General features: G+C 44.5%; 1 protein-coding gene across 1 annotated transcript in view; it reads right to left on the minus strand.

Moving 5' to 3' along the window:
* Nucleotides 1–18,658, minus strand: part of LOC134400591 (ephrin type-B receptor 5) — a 174,813-nt gene that overhangs the window by 11,340 nt on the left and 144,815 nt on the right. Inside the window, exons 7-9 of the mRNA XM_063129015.1 lie at nt 2,992–3,116; nt 1,668–1,830; nt 630–744 (exon numbers count right to left, since the gene is read on the minus strand). Of these exons, the coding sequence (XP_062985085.1) occupies nt 630–744; nt 1,668–1,830; nt 2,992–3,116 (403 nt within the window). The remainder of the gene's footprint in view (nt 1–629; nt 745–1,667; nt 1,831–2,991; nt 3,117–18,658) is intronic.

Genomic DNA, 18,658 nt, shown 5'->3' on the forward strand with positions numbered 1-18,658 from the left:
TTCCAGAAGTCTCCGTTAGGCCATGACTTTGAATGCATTGGGCAGAGCACAGTGTGTTCCAAAATCCAGTCTTAAAAGTTTTAAATGCATCCATTTGGATATTCTGAGTGCTTACAAGCCCCTAAACCAGATTGAAGATGGAGAAGTAGGTCTGGGGACTAGAAGAAGAAGAGTTAAACACTGGCCCCATTCAGACCACACGCGGTTAAGCAGCATGGTTTAGCATGTTGTCTGAACGGGGCCAGTGTTTCTGTAGCCTGCTTGTGTTCTTTTTCTATTTTATTACATCCTTTTAAATAGGCAAGTAGCAGTAATATCCTGAAATCTGAGGACCCCTTGACCCCAAACACACACACACACACACACACACACACACACACCAGTCTTTGGGTCTCTGCTTTGGGTCTCCCTTGCATGACATCCACAGAAAGAAGAGATAGCAAACTATCTCTCCCAGTGGAAATCTAGGACACACCCACACACTCCCGGGGACACCCACCCACACACCCACACCCCAGGATCTCCACTGGAGAACTGCCGTTTTAAATTGCGTTGGGTACCCCCTTGCAGGTGGAGTCGGTGCGCGTTGATGCACGAAGGTCTCTCCTGGGTGGGGACGGAAAACTCACCTCTTGAAGACGATGGCAAGGATGGCGATTGCGGCAATGACCAGGAAGGCCAGACCACCAAGCGCGGAACCGACGATCAGCGGCAATCGGTCCTGCACCATCTCAGAGCGCTCGCCTGTCAAAAGAGGCAGCCTGGGCTTTCTCCTCATTCAGAGATCTCCCTCAACAGCGACAAGCCTCCCAATGAAACACTGACAGATGCACACAGCCTCCCAATCTGCTGACAGGCACTCGGGGGCTAGAGCCAGGAAGGTTTGGATCTCCCCTCTATGTGATGGGCCACCTGGGCTTGTAGGGCAGAAGGTGCTGTGGTCTGGGGCTCCGACTCTGGCCACAAAGGACAGCCCGCTAGCTTCGCCATACTCGATAGGGCCATGAAGGCTCCCAGGTCAGGCTCGGGCTTTGACAAGCCATTGTGACTTGGCCTACCTGCCTCTGTTGTGGTCTGACTCTATTGCCTGTCCAAGAGTGAGTGGGTCTGCTCTCTCAAGTCCCTCCTTCTTGAGGATACACCCACACACTCCTCACATGCACTGTGCCTCCTAGTTTATATCTGCCCACACGACCCAGCACCCCAACATCTGCTTTCTTCCCAATTTACTTTGCCATAGCCTCCCTCCCACCCACAGCCTCCCCCACCTTGGGACTTGGGTACCTTCAGCCACTTCAAGGAACAGCCCAGGGTAGAAAATCCACCCTCCCATTAATGAATGTGGTCCCACCCACCAGAGCCCTCTCCTGCGCCTGGCGCACTGCACTTACGCCAATGTTTGTTTAGGAGAGCCTTTGTGGGGCTTGTGCCTTGGCTGCATGAGGGTCTGTGGCTAATGAAGGGAGGCCACCCTTGACTCTACACAGCCATGAGTGGGGTCAAGGCATGCGTTAGCCTGCGAGGTACGTGAAAGTTGTAAACGTTGACGATGCATGAGCAAGAGGGTGATAAAAGAGAGAAAGCGATCAGATTGCGAAGTGAGCACAGGCGTAAGAGGAATTCTGGGTAACTCTAGGTTTGAAAGTTCATGAAGGTGCGTCACTCACCTCCCACCAGGGTCTGGAAATACATCTTTCCACTGTATGGCCCATAACCCACTGCTGTCCGGGCGCGTACCTGGAAGGCATATATCTTCCCTGGGCTCAGATTGGAGATAGTGGCCATATTGGTCTCACTGGTCAGGGTGAATGAATTGTCCTCATCTTCGGACTACGAGTCGACATTTAGTCAAGAGAAGATGATAGACACAGTTACCTTTCCTCCTCCTCCTCCTCCTCCTCCTCTTCCTCCTGCTCAGCAATGCTTTCCGGCCAGACCCACCAATGGCCCCTCTATATGTTCAAGATAAGCAGCCCAGCCCAGCCCTCAACTCCTGATGGAATCCCTGAGTTTGACAAATGCCTCTGCCTCCACTATCCTCTATGAACAGAAGATAGTTGCCTAATGGAAAATCTAAGAACGATTTGTGTAAAAGAAGGAAAGGCAGTTCCCCTCGCTCAATTCTGCAAGAATCGCTTAACCCTCCTACTCTACTGTGCTGAATCCTCTAAGTATTATGAAGCGTGCACTCGTTGCCGTGTCAGCCTCTTTTTCTGAAGGGCCTGTTCCTACGTGATCTCAGTGGAGTGGAAGCAATCGCTTTCTATAAAAAAATCTGGTCACACGAAACACTGAAATAAAAATGTGGTAGGAGCTGACCCCACAGCTCAGGACATTAGGCTGTTCTGGTGCGGGACGTTTCTTTCGTTTCTGGAACGATGCCGTTGGCAGGAGCTCTCACCCCACGGAGGTCACGTAGGAGCACGTTCCCTTAGACCAGCCTTCCTCAACCTGGGGCGCTCCAGATGTGTTGGACTACAACTCCCAGAATGCCCCAGCCAGCTGGCTGGGGCATTCTGGGAGATGCAGTCCAACACATCTGGAGCGCCTCAGGTTGAGGAAGGCTGCCTTAGACAAAAAGGCCTCTGTCCTCTGGGGGCAAGCTCATCCCTTGGTTCTAGCAGGAGAAGAGACACGAGGGCAGATCTACACAACAAACCTGAGCTGGTTTTACATCCACCTGTTTCCCTCCCCGCAAGGAACCCTGGGAACTGTAGTTTAGTCAGAGAGATATAACCTCCTTTACAGCCCCAAAAGGTTTCTTGATGGGAAGTCACGACGGTTCAATTTGTTTAAATTTACAGTATTGAGTTGCACAGGCATGGGGAATCTTAAAAGGAAAACCCCACACTCAAATGCTACTTTTAAACCCTTGGTCTCTTCTCACCATCTTGTCGCTTCTGGTCCAGCTGCAACTCCCCTTCCCCGCAAGCGCAGCGTGGCATTCAAGCCCTCGCACAAAAAACGGTCCTCCTCCGTCCCACAACTTACCTTGTCAAAATAGCGCAGTTGATAGTCCAAGATGATCCCGTTTGGTTGGTCTGGCTGTGGCCAGGACAAAGTGATGCTGCTAGTTGCGCGACTCACCTGGTGCATCATAGGAACAGCGGAAGGGACTGCAATGAGAGAGAGCAAGAAAACATGAGACAAAAAAAGTCTTAGGGGAAGGAGGAGGAGGAGGAGGAGGAGGGAAAAGGGAGGGGGTGTACAGCAACATACACGCTTGCATTTTAACCTTGCTTTTTGTCATCAGGTCTGGGTTGGCATACAATAACTCTTTAACAGCATGCAGGAACATAGCTCAGGGCGATGCCCTGCTAGAGTTACCTTATTTTCTGAGGATCAAGGGGAAAAGGCTGGGGAATAAGGTAGACCTTAATGGAGCTTGATGGGCAGAGGATGGCCCTTGGCAGGTCAGGGGAGGAGCTTGGCTCAGCCTGGAGCCTGAGGAGCACGGGGAGGAACAAATAGCAGAAGTTCTCAGGCCAAGCACGGAACAGCCTGCCCCTGATTCTGGCCCCTGATTCTGAGAATTTATTCTTCCCCTGAGAGATTACTTCTTCCCTCCCTCTGAGGCTAAAAGCCTGAAACATCAGGTCAAACCTTCGGCCCTTGCAAGCCAGGGCACCACCGAACATCTCAGAGCCATTTGACAGCAACTAAGAACAGGCAAATCTGCAAGTGAATTTTACACTAGCTGCAAACTTATGTGCAACTGACCCATGCCAAGGATCAGCTGTATTTTGTCCCAATGCTGATATCCAGTTGGGCAGTGGATCCAAACAGTGGATCCAAACAGCAGGCCACAGTGCAATTCCTCTTAAAGTGGCATTACCAGGTCATCCTGTCCAATGTTACTCCTGGTTTTAGAAGTGCAGTGTACCTCGCAATTGCGGCTGGTTTGCGTGTTATGAGAAACAGGCATTTGGGATACACACATCTGTCTTTTGCACTTGTAAAAGAAGAGAGTAGCAGGAAATGGCCACACTTACTCTCTGCTGAGATGTCCTTCACCAGTGAACAGATCAATTCATGCCTTGATTTTTAGGGTTTTTGTGAGGTTTTTTAAGAAGTCAAACTTTTTTTTAAAAAAAATAATCCTAAAAATGAAGGCATGAACCGACCTGTTTCCAACATGGCATGGCTCAATTCTTGCACAGGCTTTATTTCCATCCCTAGATATTTACTCAAAGTAAGACCCATTGAATTTCCTTTGTTCTTGAAAAGCAACATACTTGCTTTTAGATTTTCCAGTCTCAGCACTCTATGTGCTATGAATGCCTGCTCTGTCTGTCCCTACAGTTTCCTGCAAGGCCCAACTAAGGGCAGGCCAGTAAATTAAACCCAGGTGTGCAGGGTGGGATTCCATCAAGTTCATCTGAGAGCAGGTGCTGTAGAACATGGACCTTCCAGGAATGTTGAGGCTGGATTTCTGGGAGACCCAACCAGGCAATTTTATGGCCTGTTGGTCCCTCCGTTTGGTAGCCTGCAGGAGCACCTGCCTCATAAAGCAAATGGCCACAAGAAAACTGTTATGGTCTGCTACTTTGTTTGTCTTTAATAGTCTGTGATCCAGACCTCTTCAGACAGGGGAATAGTGTTATGTGGTTGGGGGTCAGTCTAAATTATCTCCAGGGGTCCCTTACTCAGTGCCTCTGATCGCAAAGAGATTAAGGATTTCCCCCCAACTCTATTACCCTTGAAGTTGAAAATAGATTTTATAACGCAAGCAGGAAAAGTGAATACCCCTTTTAACTTGTTAAACCAATGAAAACATGCCACACAAGGTCTTAAGATATGAATGGTTTATAAAGAAAAGTAAATGCAAAAGAACATCAAATACAGTAGTAAAATGTGAAACATTACATTATTGTTATTATTATTACTATTATGCAATATTGGCTTTTGCCCAATGCTGGGCCTCAAGGCAGCCTTACAAAATGAAAACATATATAGCTAAAGCCTAAAAATAAAAAATATACCAAAGTTAAAAGCATTATTAAATACATTTCAATATTAAAGCATTTAAAACTTTTAAAATATATAACTATTTAAAATCCCAAGGTATAGATAGAGGTCCAGATTATTTGCCAAAGGCCTGACAGAACAAAAAAGGTTTTGCCTGCCTCCAAAAACACATCAAGAGCTAGTCTAGACTGCAATGATTTGAAAGAAAATACATGTGTACACTATGCAAAAAACACTACAGTTTAACTAGATTCTAAAGCTTATGAGAAAAACAGTGTGACTAGGCCGAAACCAATGTTGTAGCCCCAGAAGCACTTTGAAAGGTTTCAAAATTGTACTTAAAAACTTACACCAGCCCAAACTAATTAAATGGAGTGTTTGAAGCTTTCAGCTTTATAGCGGTATGGACCAAACTCTTAGGAAAAAAGGAAAGGAGCACTGTGTGTGTATGGGGGCGGACAGGGGGGTTAAAAGGAATGTATTCCAAGGAAAGATCTGAAGACCAGGTGATCATGGATCCAGAAGAAGGCTGAAAGAGATCTCTGCTGAGTGCTACACCCTGCTTCACCAGTGAGCAAAAAAGCAAACTGGCCTTGGGGAAAGAGAGCCCAAAATACTCTCAAAAAGCCAAAGGAAAACATGTTCCAAAAGAGAATTCTTCTCTCAAAAGGGAGGCAAGAACCAGGCTGAGTCTGTTTCTCAGAAAGCCAGGGCTGCTTATGAACTAAAGTTTCAATCCCATTCAATTCCATAGCTTCCTTGTGGTAGGGTCTGAAACCAGGCTGCCTAGTGGTTAAAGCAAAACCCAACAATCAGAAGGAATGATTCCACTAAGGAAATGACTGCTAGAGGAGCCAGGCAGCCATTTTATTTTCAGCATACATCTATCTTAGGCAGGAGGGAGGTTGAATAAATATTTATTAAAAATCAACCAAATGGAATTTTTAAAAAAGAAAAGCCATTCCACCAACTAGGAGTGAGGAAGAAGACCTCACCACTGGATTGATGGGTAAGGGTCTCAATTCCCCAAATTTCATGAGCACATATTCTCGCTACCCTATGTTTTCAGTGTCAGTTTGATTCAAAGAGGTTATTATTATTATTTTGTACTTAAAACTGCCCTCCTTCTCTCAATCTTTCACCAATCTTCTTGAAATTTTCAGGGTATGTAAAACAAACATTTCTTTCTGGCACATGTAAATTTCAGCAAGATTGGTGAAACATTTTCCATTTTATGAACGTTAGAATGCCCCACTCCCCAATTACTGCTTTATAATGGCGGAATGCAGAATTTACTCACCGTCTAAACTCACTGCAGTGTCCATGTAAATAAAACATTTTTTTTTCACAATCAACAATAACATCCCAGGACCCATCGAAAATCTTGTCAAATAGCTTAAATCACCATTCTTCTTCTATTTATATGAATGTCTAATCCTTGTTAAAACAGAATATTTACATCAGGGAGAAAGCCATTTGTAATTCAGATTGGTTCTCTGACTAATGGCTATTTTACATTCAAATTATAAACCAAATCAAGGATAAAACTCTGCTGTAAGCCTCATGTGTTAATATATCCTTTGTTTAATTGGAGGAATCTCTTGAGGATTAGGCTTTCTGATATAGGTTGTTCCCTCTTTTCCCTTTACTGAATATTGTTATATTTAGGTCTGAGAACTGGTGTAGCACAGTGGCCAAGAGCATGAGCTAGGAGCTAAAAAAAAAATCCAAGGTTTAAAACTTATCTCAGCCGCACATGAAACATCAGTGGATATCCTAAGGAAAGCTATTATTATTTCAGCCTCTGCCCTCATCTGTAAAAGGTATAATAAACCAGGCTTATCTTAAAGACATTCAAACACTTGCAGTGCAGTACCCTATTTCTTCAATTCTAAGACGCACTTTTTTCCCCATATAAACATCTCTAAAAATGGGGTGCATCTTAAAATCGCGGGTGCGTCTTAGGTTTTTTTTTTCTGTTGGTGGTACTGAAATTAGCGTGCATCTTACAATCGATGGCGTCTTACAATCAAAGAAATACGGTATATCAATATGAAGTATTACTGGTCATTTAGTTTGTTTGAGACGGCTGATTATTTGTGATTTGAACTTGTAGTAATGTTCTTAATTATTTGTTTACTGTAAGCAGCCTATCATATTTGTAACCTACCCTTCCTCTAATGAGATCAGCCCAGTCTACATGGTGTGTTTCTTCTCCCATCCTTACGTGCACCTCAACTCTGTGAGTTAAGAGTAAGTTGAGAAAGAGCAATTGAAGAAGGATTAATCAGGGATCTCTATGCCCAAGTGGGGTTTTGAACCTGGGTCTTCCTAGGCTATGTTCAGAGCTCAGAGCTCTATCCATATTTGCACTCTCAATGGAGCAGGTGAACTATAAATGTAATAAAAGACGTAAAATATTTCAACTGTCTTCCAATGTTCCTATGTATCATATTGTTCCCTGTTTTGTGTTTCTGTCTGCTTGGTTTTCACTCTCCACAGGGGTTTTCCTTTAGAACAGCCTTCCTCAACCTGGAGCGCTCCAGATGTGTTGGACTACAACTCCCAGAATGCCCCAGCCAGCTGGCTGGGGCATTCTGGGAGATGCAGTCCAACACATCTGGAGCGCCCCAGGTTGAGGAAGGCTGCTTTAGACATTCACGGATTCTATTTCCTCAGGGAGTCCACAGAACCTAAACGTTTCTGACAGACAGCTAAAAAAGAAAAGAAAATGATGCTGAACTGGTGGTAGCCTGAGAGGGACCGGTTGCTGTTTTGAGGCGACTTGGGGAGGGGAGGGGTGGGGGGTGATAGCATTTTAATGCCCAGGTCAGGTGAGTACAAGAGGGGGCTACTGTGGCATGTTTTGAAGAAATGAACTGAATGCTAGAGAAATCGTCACTACCTGAAATGTCTCAATCCACTTCTGATCCAGCAAGGATCGTCTTACAGTCCTATACATTTAAGTCACTGGTTTCACAGTAGGGATTTTTTTTATGAGTGTGTGTGTGTGTGTGTTTTTGAACGTCTGATGAAACGGAACGTCAGAGAAACAAAGCAGGTTTCAGCAGCCGGCTACAAACAAGTGTTTCCCTGAGGTGCTGCCTACCAGCCTTCTCCAAAACAACACTCGGTGAGAAGGTGAGCATGTGTGGGGACGGCAGAAGAAATGTTTAGAACGCGCATACTAAGGAAAAGGCAGATGCTAGAAACCTCCATATAAATACCAGTGGCCAAACAGCACTGAATGGTGCACGGGGTCAGGATGGAGAAGACCTACAGCACTACATGATTCGTGCGTTCCAGAAAAGCCCAAAGCTTTAATCCTCAGAGCCAAATCCACTACTTGTAGTTAAGAAAGGTTTTCTTGGGGCTGAAAATATTTGAGGATCACATTGCCAGCCTCCCGGGATCATCTAACACGGTGACTTCCAAACTTTTATCTTCAGGAAGCGCTTTCCATATTGACTTAGCTGCTGTGGAATTCCTGCCCGTCTACTACAAAACCCACAAAAACTCTGTAGGCAGGGCCGGCGATCCATAGAGGACACTCAGGCGGCCGCCTAGGGTGCAAAATAGTCTGGCACCGGCCCTGTTTGTAGGTATTTATGTGGGCCATCAGGAGTGTTCAAAAGAAGCCTTGAAATTCATGCTGGTTGCCAACCTACCCTGCTGGGCCTGGCTGTGGGTCTGGGTCAGCTTTCCCTCGTCCAGTACCCTCCAGCTAAGTTGGACTACAATTCCCATTACATCTAGAGGGCACCAGGTTGGGGGAGGCTGCTCTGTGTGAATGTATCATTTGTCCTCTGCTGCAAGCTTTCTTTTAAGGAAAGATAAACTTCCAAAGAACCACAGGATTCCCTAGAACACAGTTTGAAACCACTGATCTAACATTTACCAGCTGCAAAAAAATTTAAAAATCATATCGATGGAAAATGAGGATCCCCAAGATAGAATCACCGAAGAAAAATAGAATTATATCACTTCCCTGTGCTTTCATTGCATTTCCCACAAAATTCTGGAGTCTGTGATCAATGGGGCTGCTCACGTGATTAAAATTAAGACCGGACTAACTGGCAAACCAGGGCCAGTTGAAACCTATGAACACCTGGGCCAGTTGGTAAGCATCTGGCAAGGCACTAAAGACTTCTGCTTTCTTCCCAATACTGAGAATCATAAAAGAATTGAGGGAGGTGCGCGCATGATTTTTTCCTTTTCATTTAAAACAAGAGGAAATTATTCAGGGAGAAGCAAATCAAAGAGGCTTTAACCAGCTTATGCAAGCAAGAACCATTTTCAGATAATACAAATCAAAAAATATATATGAGGGAATGATTATACTGAAATATTCTTTGAACCCCTTGTTCTTTCAGTTCTTCACAACCCCAAGTCATATATATATATATAAAAGGAAAGAAATTCCCCTCTGCTGAGAGAGAAACCACTTCTATTGCTGCTATTATTTTTAGAATATTTGTGGCATTTTATAGCGTATAACAACAGCGGCAGCAGCAGGTCCCTGACCCAAGGAACTTACAGTCCGAAGCGGGTAAGGTGAATGTGTGCGTGCAGGACGAACATGCCTGAGTGCAGTTAAACGTTCGTAGTAGATCTTAGCTTAGTTCAAATGTGACATTACTTGAATTATAGCTGAGCTCGCGTGCTCCTTCCTCTCCTCTCCGTCACACACTCCTGCACTTCCTCTTTTGGGGTAATCCATAGCTTGCTGTTAAATCCAAACTGGGCAAACTATGGCTTGTGCAAACCATGTTTGCCTGCAAACTAGAACTGGAAGCCATGAAATTCTTTAGGTAGGACTGAGAATTCTGGACATCACCACTTCGGATTCTTATGTTTGCTACGCTAAAGTGGTCTCCCTGATGTGATAATTTACATGTACCAACAAGCTTTTTATGTGGTGGAGCATTCAAAAATATGACATCCTCCCCGTACACATATCTGCATAAGCAATGTGAATCAACGTAGGTTTCATACATTCACATTACAAAGCTGATGGGGGAAAAGCCAAGTACGAAAATGCCTTACATTGCTGGACCCAGGCTCAACAAAGGCCCAGTTCAGATGTGTCACCAAACCATGGTTTGTCATCATAAGAATCAGCCTTGGGCAGTCCCAATCCATCCCCATCACAGCCTCACTTTTTCCACAGAAAACAATAGTTTGTCTTTACAACCAAAGTAGACAAATTAAGGTTTGCCTACAAACCAGAATATGAAACTATGTTTTTACATTGTTCAGTGGATGTTTTTTGTTCTTAAGCTGCTCTGAGCTCACAGGAGGAAAGACAGGATATAAATGTTTTGGAAATAAATAAATAATGCAATGCCTTTAATGTAGCTGAAAATCAGAAATGTATGTGTGTGCATACAGGGAGAGGCTCATGTGCAAATGACAGCAAAGGCGGATATAGCTAGCAATGAGCCGCAAAGGAATAGTAGTAACAACAAGTCCAAAGGAAGGGATGTAGGACAAATCAGTCCCTGCACAGAGTAGGTTTTGAAATTGATTCTCCCTAACCTTTGGGGAAAGGTCCATAGTGCTGTGGACTATGCACAAACTTTGCATTCAGAAGGTCCCACATATAACTCCTGACATCTCTGCAGAGGGTGGAGAAATACGCTTGCCTGAGTCCAGGGAGATGTCCTGATAGTGTGAATCATAGAATTGTAGAGTTGGAAGGGGCCTATAAGGCCATCTAGTCCAACCCCCTGCTCAGTGCAGGAATCCACCCTGAAGCATACCTGACAGATGGTTGTCCAGATGATATTAAGCTAAATGGACCAATGGCCTGGCTCAGTACAAGTCCACTTTCTGTGTTCCTAATCTGCTTCCCCAAACCAACTAAGTTTGTAGCTTAGGGCAGTACCACTTCTAAATACTCAACAGCTGAGCATACACCTACTTGCTTTCACCACTATTTCAGGGTGTGCCCCTCAGATCATGAGATGTAGCAACGTGTTGTCGTTGCAAAACCTCATGGTCCACTCCTGACCTGGATGCCTCCCCAGTTGTGCTGAGAACTCATTATAGAATTCCTTTAACATGACTAAAACAAATATTTTGTTGTTGTGGTGGTTATGCTGGTGTTCGTTCTTTTGATAACTGTTTGCCGTTCGATTACTGCACCGGCTTTTGTGATATGATTTTTATTTTGCAATTTGCCTTGGGAGGGCTCCTGCCTTGAAAGGTGGCCTCGAAATATTTTAAACGAAATCAATACCTGACACACAAAAGGCAAAGGCAGACAAGAAATATGACTGTCACATGGTTGGATGTGACCTTTGCCACCAAACCGCTGCAAATGGCGGCGCCAAGAAATAAATGCTCTCCTCTACCTACTGGTGATTAATTTCGTACAAGCGCAAACATGTTTTGGGCTTTATCTTGCCAACGGTATGTCTGCTTCTTCCTCGCTTGCTCCAAGGCATTTTACCCTCGCCCTATATTCATTCAATTTATTTAAAAACAAACAAACATTTCTACATTGCCTCTCCCAACAGCACAAGGCTGCTTACAACATATTCAGAATATTAAAACAATTAAAAATGAGCAAGTCTTCAGACCGACAATGAGAAAACAGCTCAATGGCAGATGGCAGAAAAGCATTTTTGGTTTAAAAGATGCACCAGCACAGTTTCTATTTACCAAGCTTAGTCAGCCTTCCCCAGACATGTTGGACTACAACCCCCATCACCCCTGGCCAGCTGGTGATGATGGGAGTTGTAGTACAACAAGTCTGGAGGATGCCAGGCTGGGGAAGGCTGAACGCTGTAATCAGAGGAGTTTTGCAAAGCTTCCTGCATTTTCACGGGTTATCAATGCAGACAAGCACTTCCTTCAACATATCAGTAACCTGGTCAAGAAAGAAAGAAAAAATGAGGAGGGACCCTGCCCAAATTCCTCATCTCAGTGCCGTCTTAACGCATGGGCACGCTGGGCAGTTGCCCGGGCCCCCCAAGAGCATAGGGGCCCCATGCTAATCAATGCACAGACCAGAATTTAACACTAATTTTAACATTTGCAGAAATGAAACGTAATGTTTTGAGTGGAGCACAGAAGAGGAAAAGAGCAGCAGAAAAGAAAGAGAAAACGAGCAAACTTCCAAAGTTTAACATCTTGGTTCAATTAGGGTGACCACATGAAAAGGAAGACAGCGCTCCTGTATCTTTAACAGTTGCATAGAAAAGGGAATTTCAGCAGGTGTCATTTGTATATATGGGGGGAATACGCACGTCGTTCCGAGATCGCTTCTAAGCGCCCCAGTGCGGCGTGAAAGCGAGCGTGTAACTGGCCTTTGGAAGAGCCGACGAAGAGACGTCCTTCCCGCCCCCGCCCCCCGCAGACCTCGCCGACTGGCAAGGAGAGCTCGGCTGAAGAAGGCGGGGTTGAGAGCGGAAGAAGCTCTCCACCCCGCCTTCTTCCCCCGAGCTCTCCTCGCCGGTCGGCGAGGAGGTCTGCGGGTGGCGGCGGTGGGAAGGACGTCTCTTCGTCGGCTCTTCCAAAGGCAAGTTACACGCTCGCTTTCACGCCGCACTGGGGCGCTTAGAAGCGATCTCGGAACGACGTGCGGATTCCCCCCTGGAGAACCTGGTGAAATTCCCTCTTCATCACCACAGCTAAAGCTGCAGGAGCTATACTAGAGTGACCAGAGGGCAGGGCACCTGCAGCTTTAACTGTGGTGATGAAGAGGGAATTTCACTACGTTCCCCATATATACAAATAGCACCTGCTGAAATTCCCTTTTCAATACAACTGTTAAAGATACAGGAGCCCTGTCCTCCTTTTCATATGGTCACCCTAGAATCCAAGTGCAATGTCAGCCACTAGTACTGCTCCTCACTAAGTACCATTTTTATGTTGAAATTTTTGTTTTTCAAGTTCAAGGCTCATGTTATATTGACCAAATGTTTGTATTGATTAATCTTTGCTGTACAGCAGGTTGTTGTTTTTTAATGTCAAAACACTGATTTTGTTGGAGGTATCAATAAATATAAGTTTATTTTATCGATAATTTACATTTTTATTCCTTTGAGTGGTTGTGTAGGCAGGTTGTGTAGGCTCTGCCCCCGCAGGGGCCTATAGTGCTGTTAAGACAGCCCTGCCTCGTCTATGGAAGTTTCCCAAACAGGGCTCCATGTGTCCTGAATTAATTGAAGAAATTCTTCACTTTATATCAGAAGGAACAGAGGCAGCGAGAACCCAAGAGAACAATACTGGAATGGAACAGGGGAGGTCCACTCATCCCGAAAAATTACTCCTCTCATGAAAAAATAAAAATAAAAGGGGGGTACATGTACCTGACAGAAACCTTGGAATAGCGACGTTCATTAATATTAGGCAATTAAAAGAGGCAGAAGTCATAGTTTTTTCCAACAAAAAACTATTTATTTATTATTTCCATCTATATCCGACCCTTAAGAAAAACAAATAGATACAGCCTGCAGGGAGTGATAACCTGGTGCCATCCAGACGTTTTGGACAACTCACATCTCATGCAGGCCAAAATGTCTGAATGGTACCAGGTTGCCTAATTTCCTTGAGAAAAATCACTGAGATGGCCTAATCATTTTTATTGGGTATTTGCTAGGGGAATGTAAGATACTTTCCCAATAACACAGAACTCTTTGCTCGGTCAAGCCAGAGAGCAGAGAGTTAGGTGTAACTCTAAAATCTGCATTCTTCCCCCACCATTTTTCTTTAAAAAAACAACAGAGCTTAGGGTTTGTTTTTTTTAAAGTATTTATATAAAACTCACCCCTGATTTAGATCTTTGCACTGTTTGCACTGCTGGTTTTGCTTTAGTTTTATTGTGCGCTGCACTGCTTTTACCCCTTGCTGTTGGTTTTATTTCAGCTATTTTGTCTTGTGCTATTTTACTATCATTGTTTTATTGTGATTTTGTATTTTATGTTTTTAAAATACCTGTACACTGCCCAGAGAACTTCAGTTATTGGCCATCTAAAAGTGTAATATATCAATAAATAAATAACTATTACTGAAAATAGGAAACTGTATATATACACATTTTAAAATGATTAAAATAAAGGAGGAAGAAATATGGATAGGAAAGAGGGGGAAAGTAATTAATTAAAACATTGAAGATCTGCTCAATATTTTGTGCTTCTCTCCTTTTATATTGATTGATTCAATGAGAGAGAAGACAACTGTTTTGTACATCTGTACCAGCAGCTGTATTGGCTAGAGCTGAATTGAAAGTACTCATTCATTGAACATTTTCAGCAACGCTGAAAGATACGTCATTTTTTGCCAGTTTTTCCGTGCTCCTTGCAAAAATGTTTGCTCATTCATTAAAATAGTCCTCAGTCACCCTTCATTATATCATTATGTAGCCAAATTTAATTGGCTGTGCTCATTTGTGATGACTTCCTACAACCAGAAGCCAAACAGTCCTGCTGCCAAATCCATCATTGTGTCAATTATACTGTTGCTAATTCCTAATGAATAAACGAACTGAAATGCAGTTATAGGGCCTGTTCAGACAACACTCTAAGCCATGGTTAGATTGCTGTTTTGTAGTCACCAAGGTTAGGAATGGCTTACTCAACATGCTAAACCATAACGTTTAGTTCAAAATGCTTCACCACTGTGCCTTAGCATGTCCTCTGAACAGAGCCATTTTTTAATATTTGAACTTTCCCATATTTCGCAGTGCAGTTCTCCAATCAAAAATATGTACAAAACTGGCATATTTGGGAGAAGTGCGAACAAAAATGCATATTTTAATGGGGAAAAGAATATTTGAAAAAAATCAAATATTAGGAAAAACACACATAAAAGTGCGCAAAAATGCACATGAATTTTCATGCAAACTTCACAATGATGAAAAAAATAGAACAAAATGAATTTAAGACTGGAAAAATCTGAAGAAACCGAGAAAGATTAGCAGATCTGTCTATCATGTTATGTCTGTCTGTCTGTCTGTGAAAAATAGTGATTCAATCATAAATTGTGAAACTGACCCAATAATTTGAGGAAACTTCGGTTTGTTCCCTGGTTTTGTTTTTTGTGTCATGTTTATTTGGGAGTAAACCCAAATGAGCTCAATGGGGCTTACTTCTGATTAGACATGCACAGAATTACACTATTATAGGGAGTAACCCTATGACAGAGTCTGGGAGGGGAGGCATAGAATTATATGCATTCCTGGATCCAAGGTCAGAAACAGCACTCCAACCACGGGTCCAGGAATCCACACTCCCCGCGCTTTCTCACCCGGCATGGAGGCAACTGCTAGGGTGACCGTATGAAAAGGAGGACAGGGCTCCTGTATCTTTAACAGTTGTATTGAAAAGGAAATTTCAGCAGGTGTCATTTGTATATATGGGGAACCTGGTGAAACTCCCTCTTCATCACAATGGTTAAAGCTGCAGGAGCCCTGCCCTCTTTTGTATCTGGTCACTCTAGTATAGCTCCTGCAGCTTCAACTGTTGTGATGAAGAGGGAATTTCACCAGGTTCTCCATACATACAAATAACATCTGCTGAAATTCCCTTTTCTATGCAACTGTTAAAGATACAGGAGCCCTGTCCTCCTTTCCATAGGGTCACCCTAGCTCTGGCTGCCTCTCTGAGGTCATAAAGGCAACCTCGGAGAGGAGGAAAAAGGCTGGTGGGCGGAGAGCAGTGAGGACTAGGGAAGCCAGGGTATGACATAGCCCCAGGCCTCCCCAGCTTCCTTCCTTCTGCTCCAAACCGGTCCAGCTAGATGGATGAAAATGCCCGTCTATTCAAACTGCAGAGTGGGAGGAGCGTAGAGGTGGAGATTGCCTCCGCCTCCCGCTCTGCAAAGGATGCCTGTACGCCTCTGAGCATCGCCACAGAATTGTGCCCCTAATCTCTGATTCCACTCAAATGCAATGGGACACCTTCGAACCCTTTGAGTTTGCTTTCGAATAAAACACTTCTGGGTTCTATTTTGTAAGACATTCTTTAAAACCCGGGCTGTATGGAATGGCACTCCGTGACTTCCTGTTTTTAACAAGCCTGGTTCAACTGCTGCCCCTTCTTTGGAAGAGTATTTAGCAATGTACCTCTCAAACAAAATGAGTTGCTCGAGGAAAGATTCACCCAAGCCGAGGCATCAGGGGTCAGCACGGGCGGGCTCCTGAGGGGAGCCCAGAGGCTCAAAAGGCCCCATCCCTGAGGGCACAGGAGCAGCAATAAGACAACCCCTTCACTGTTCCTGAAGCGTCCTGGTTGTTCCCCCACCCCTACGCCATGAGTATCTGATTGGTTCAGATCACTGCTACTCAAACCAGAAGGTAAACAAAAGGTTTTGAAATGGCACATCATGGGCCCAACAGGCTAGTCTAGCCGGCCACCACGGTTCTTCCTTTTGCCAGCAGGACCGACTGAGCCAGGAGAGGAAGGAGCACAGGGTCTGTCGCTGCCACCACCAGGTATTCAAAAAAAGAGGGAGAAAGGAATGGAAGGAGGGAGAGAGGTGTTTTTTTAAAAAAAAATCTATGCAATTTATACTAGATATTTTGACATGTGCATATCTGAACACTGATATTATGCTATTGATATAAAATGCTCTGGAACGTTTTACTGAAATGCTGAATCGTGGATAGTTGAATGAATCCTTTATTCCTCATTAAATGAATTATTTCTGTAATGTTGAACTGAAACCTTGATATAGGCTATTGTTGTAGTATCTCTTACATTGTACACCACTTGGAGCATAATTTTTCAAGGATAAGTGCTGCATAAAAATGTCACAATACCACTAATATCTATCTATCTGTGTGCCGGAAAGGCAGAATGCAAGAGGTTCAGATGTTGAAAATTAGGTCCAACTATCAAAGCGTGCCCTGAATCAAACACTGCAGAGTCCTGTATCTAAAACACCATCCTTCCACACCGGCCTACGCTCTATGCTGGTGGCATCCATTGACCTTTCTGACACTGAAATTAAAACACATGCACTGCATATTCCTACTCCACAATGTTGAGGTAAACACTTGCACAGATCCCAGGGGAGAGGGCGGAAAGTCAGTTGACATTTCTATTCGCAACACCTCTAGGCATGCTGCATGCAGTGGAAACAGAGGTGGCAATTCAGGCCTCAGCTAGACCTAGGGTTCTAGCGCGACGGAGGGGTGAGGATCTCGTGATGTTGTTATTGCGAGATCTCCCCCTCTGTTTGCACGTGGCGTGCGATGACCTTGGAGGAACAGGACATCGTGCCCGCCATTTTGTTTTTTAAAAACACGCCCAGAAGGAGCGCACAAGCACTTGTGCGCTGAAAGGTAGTTGGGTTTTTATTTTAAAGAATAATAATTTCCCTGCTCCCCTCACCCTCACCCCGATGGGCGCAGAGGTCCTTAGCAGTTCTGCGCCCCGTGCATGGTTCCCAGCTCCTTGCGAGGAACCGGGACAAACTGCAATACCCGCCCACACATTCCACGGTCTCGGAATCCCGAGACCGCGGAAAAAGCGGGCTACAACTGTAAGGCCATATCCCGGGGAAAGGAAGGGATCACCCTCCCTGCTCCCGGGATCCCCTGTGCGTCATGTGGATGCACAGGGGCGATCCCCGGGATATTGCCCCGTCTAGCTACGGCCTAAGCCACAGATAATAAACCCATTCACTGCATGATCATCCATTTAACTAATTCAGAAATAGGAATAAGCGTCACGGGTGTCCTTGAGATGTTTTGGACTATACCTCCCATAATTCCTGACCATTGGCCCTGCTGGCTGGAGCTGATGCGAATTGTAGTCCAAAACATCTGGAGGGCATCATGTTCCCTACTCCTGAGAAAGAAGCAGCAGCATGAGGAAGGAGAAAAAGCAGCACAGAAGCAACATAAACCAGGGGAAACAACGGCCGTCATCTCTGGAGCACAGTGCCCCTGTCTAAACAAGTATGGTGCTACATGTGGTAATGTAGCACTAACATCACTCCTGACACACATCAATGTGTGTCACACATCAACTTGAATATCCGGTGCATGAATGAAAATATGCAGGCCAGTTGCACTTGGGCCCACATTAGACATGCAACCAGCCTATGTATTTGCAGTCAGGCAGACCCCACCTCGGGTCCTTACATCAATTCCCTTCCCTGTTTTGCAATCTAGAGATCAACACCGCACTGCGGGGCATTGGCTCGGGAATTCATTTTGTGCCGCGTGCCGCACCTCTTGAATATCAAGCATGACGCTTTGTCACTGCTCTAGCTTTTGCTCTCTTCTAATGAGGTTTATATGTGGAGACACACTAGCTCCGTGCTTAATAACACTTAGATAATTTGCTGCCACAAACAATCTATGAGGATCTGCGTGTCCTCAAGATGGCAGTGGGACCGGGCTCTTAATGAATAAATAGTTCAGCGTTCAGTCTGCTGTTTGTCACATTAGGGATATGGAACGTTTTTATACATGCACCATGTGCGACAGTCTAGAAAGCCAGATGGCAGCAGCAACTCAAGACAATTACAAGTGAAGTCTACTACTGTTGCTGTTGCTACTGCTATTATTATTATTATTATTATTATTATTATTATTTATTGATTAGCTTCATCTTGCTTCCTCTGACATATGATCCTTTGCTGCCTCACAGTAGGGGTCTGTGCTCTATTTTTTAAAAGTAGGTTTTATGCCTTACATTAGCTTATTTTTGTCTTTATTCTTTCTGTTTGAACC

Source organism: Elgaria multicarinata, chromosome 6, assembly GCF_023053635.1.
Source record: "Elgaria multicarinata webbii isolate HBS135686 ecotype San Diego chromosome 6, rElgMul1.1.pri, whole genome shotgun sequence".
NCBI lineage: Eukaryota > Metazoa > Chordata > Lepidosauria > Squamata > Anguidae > Elgaria > Elgaria multicarinata.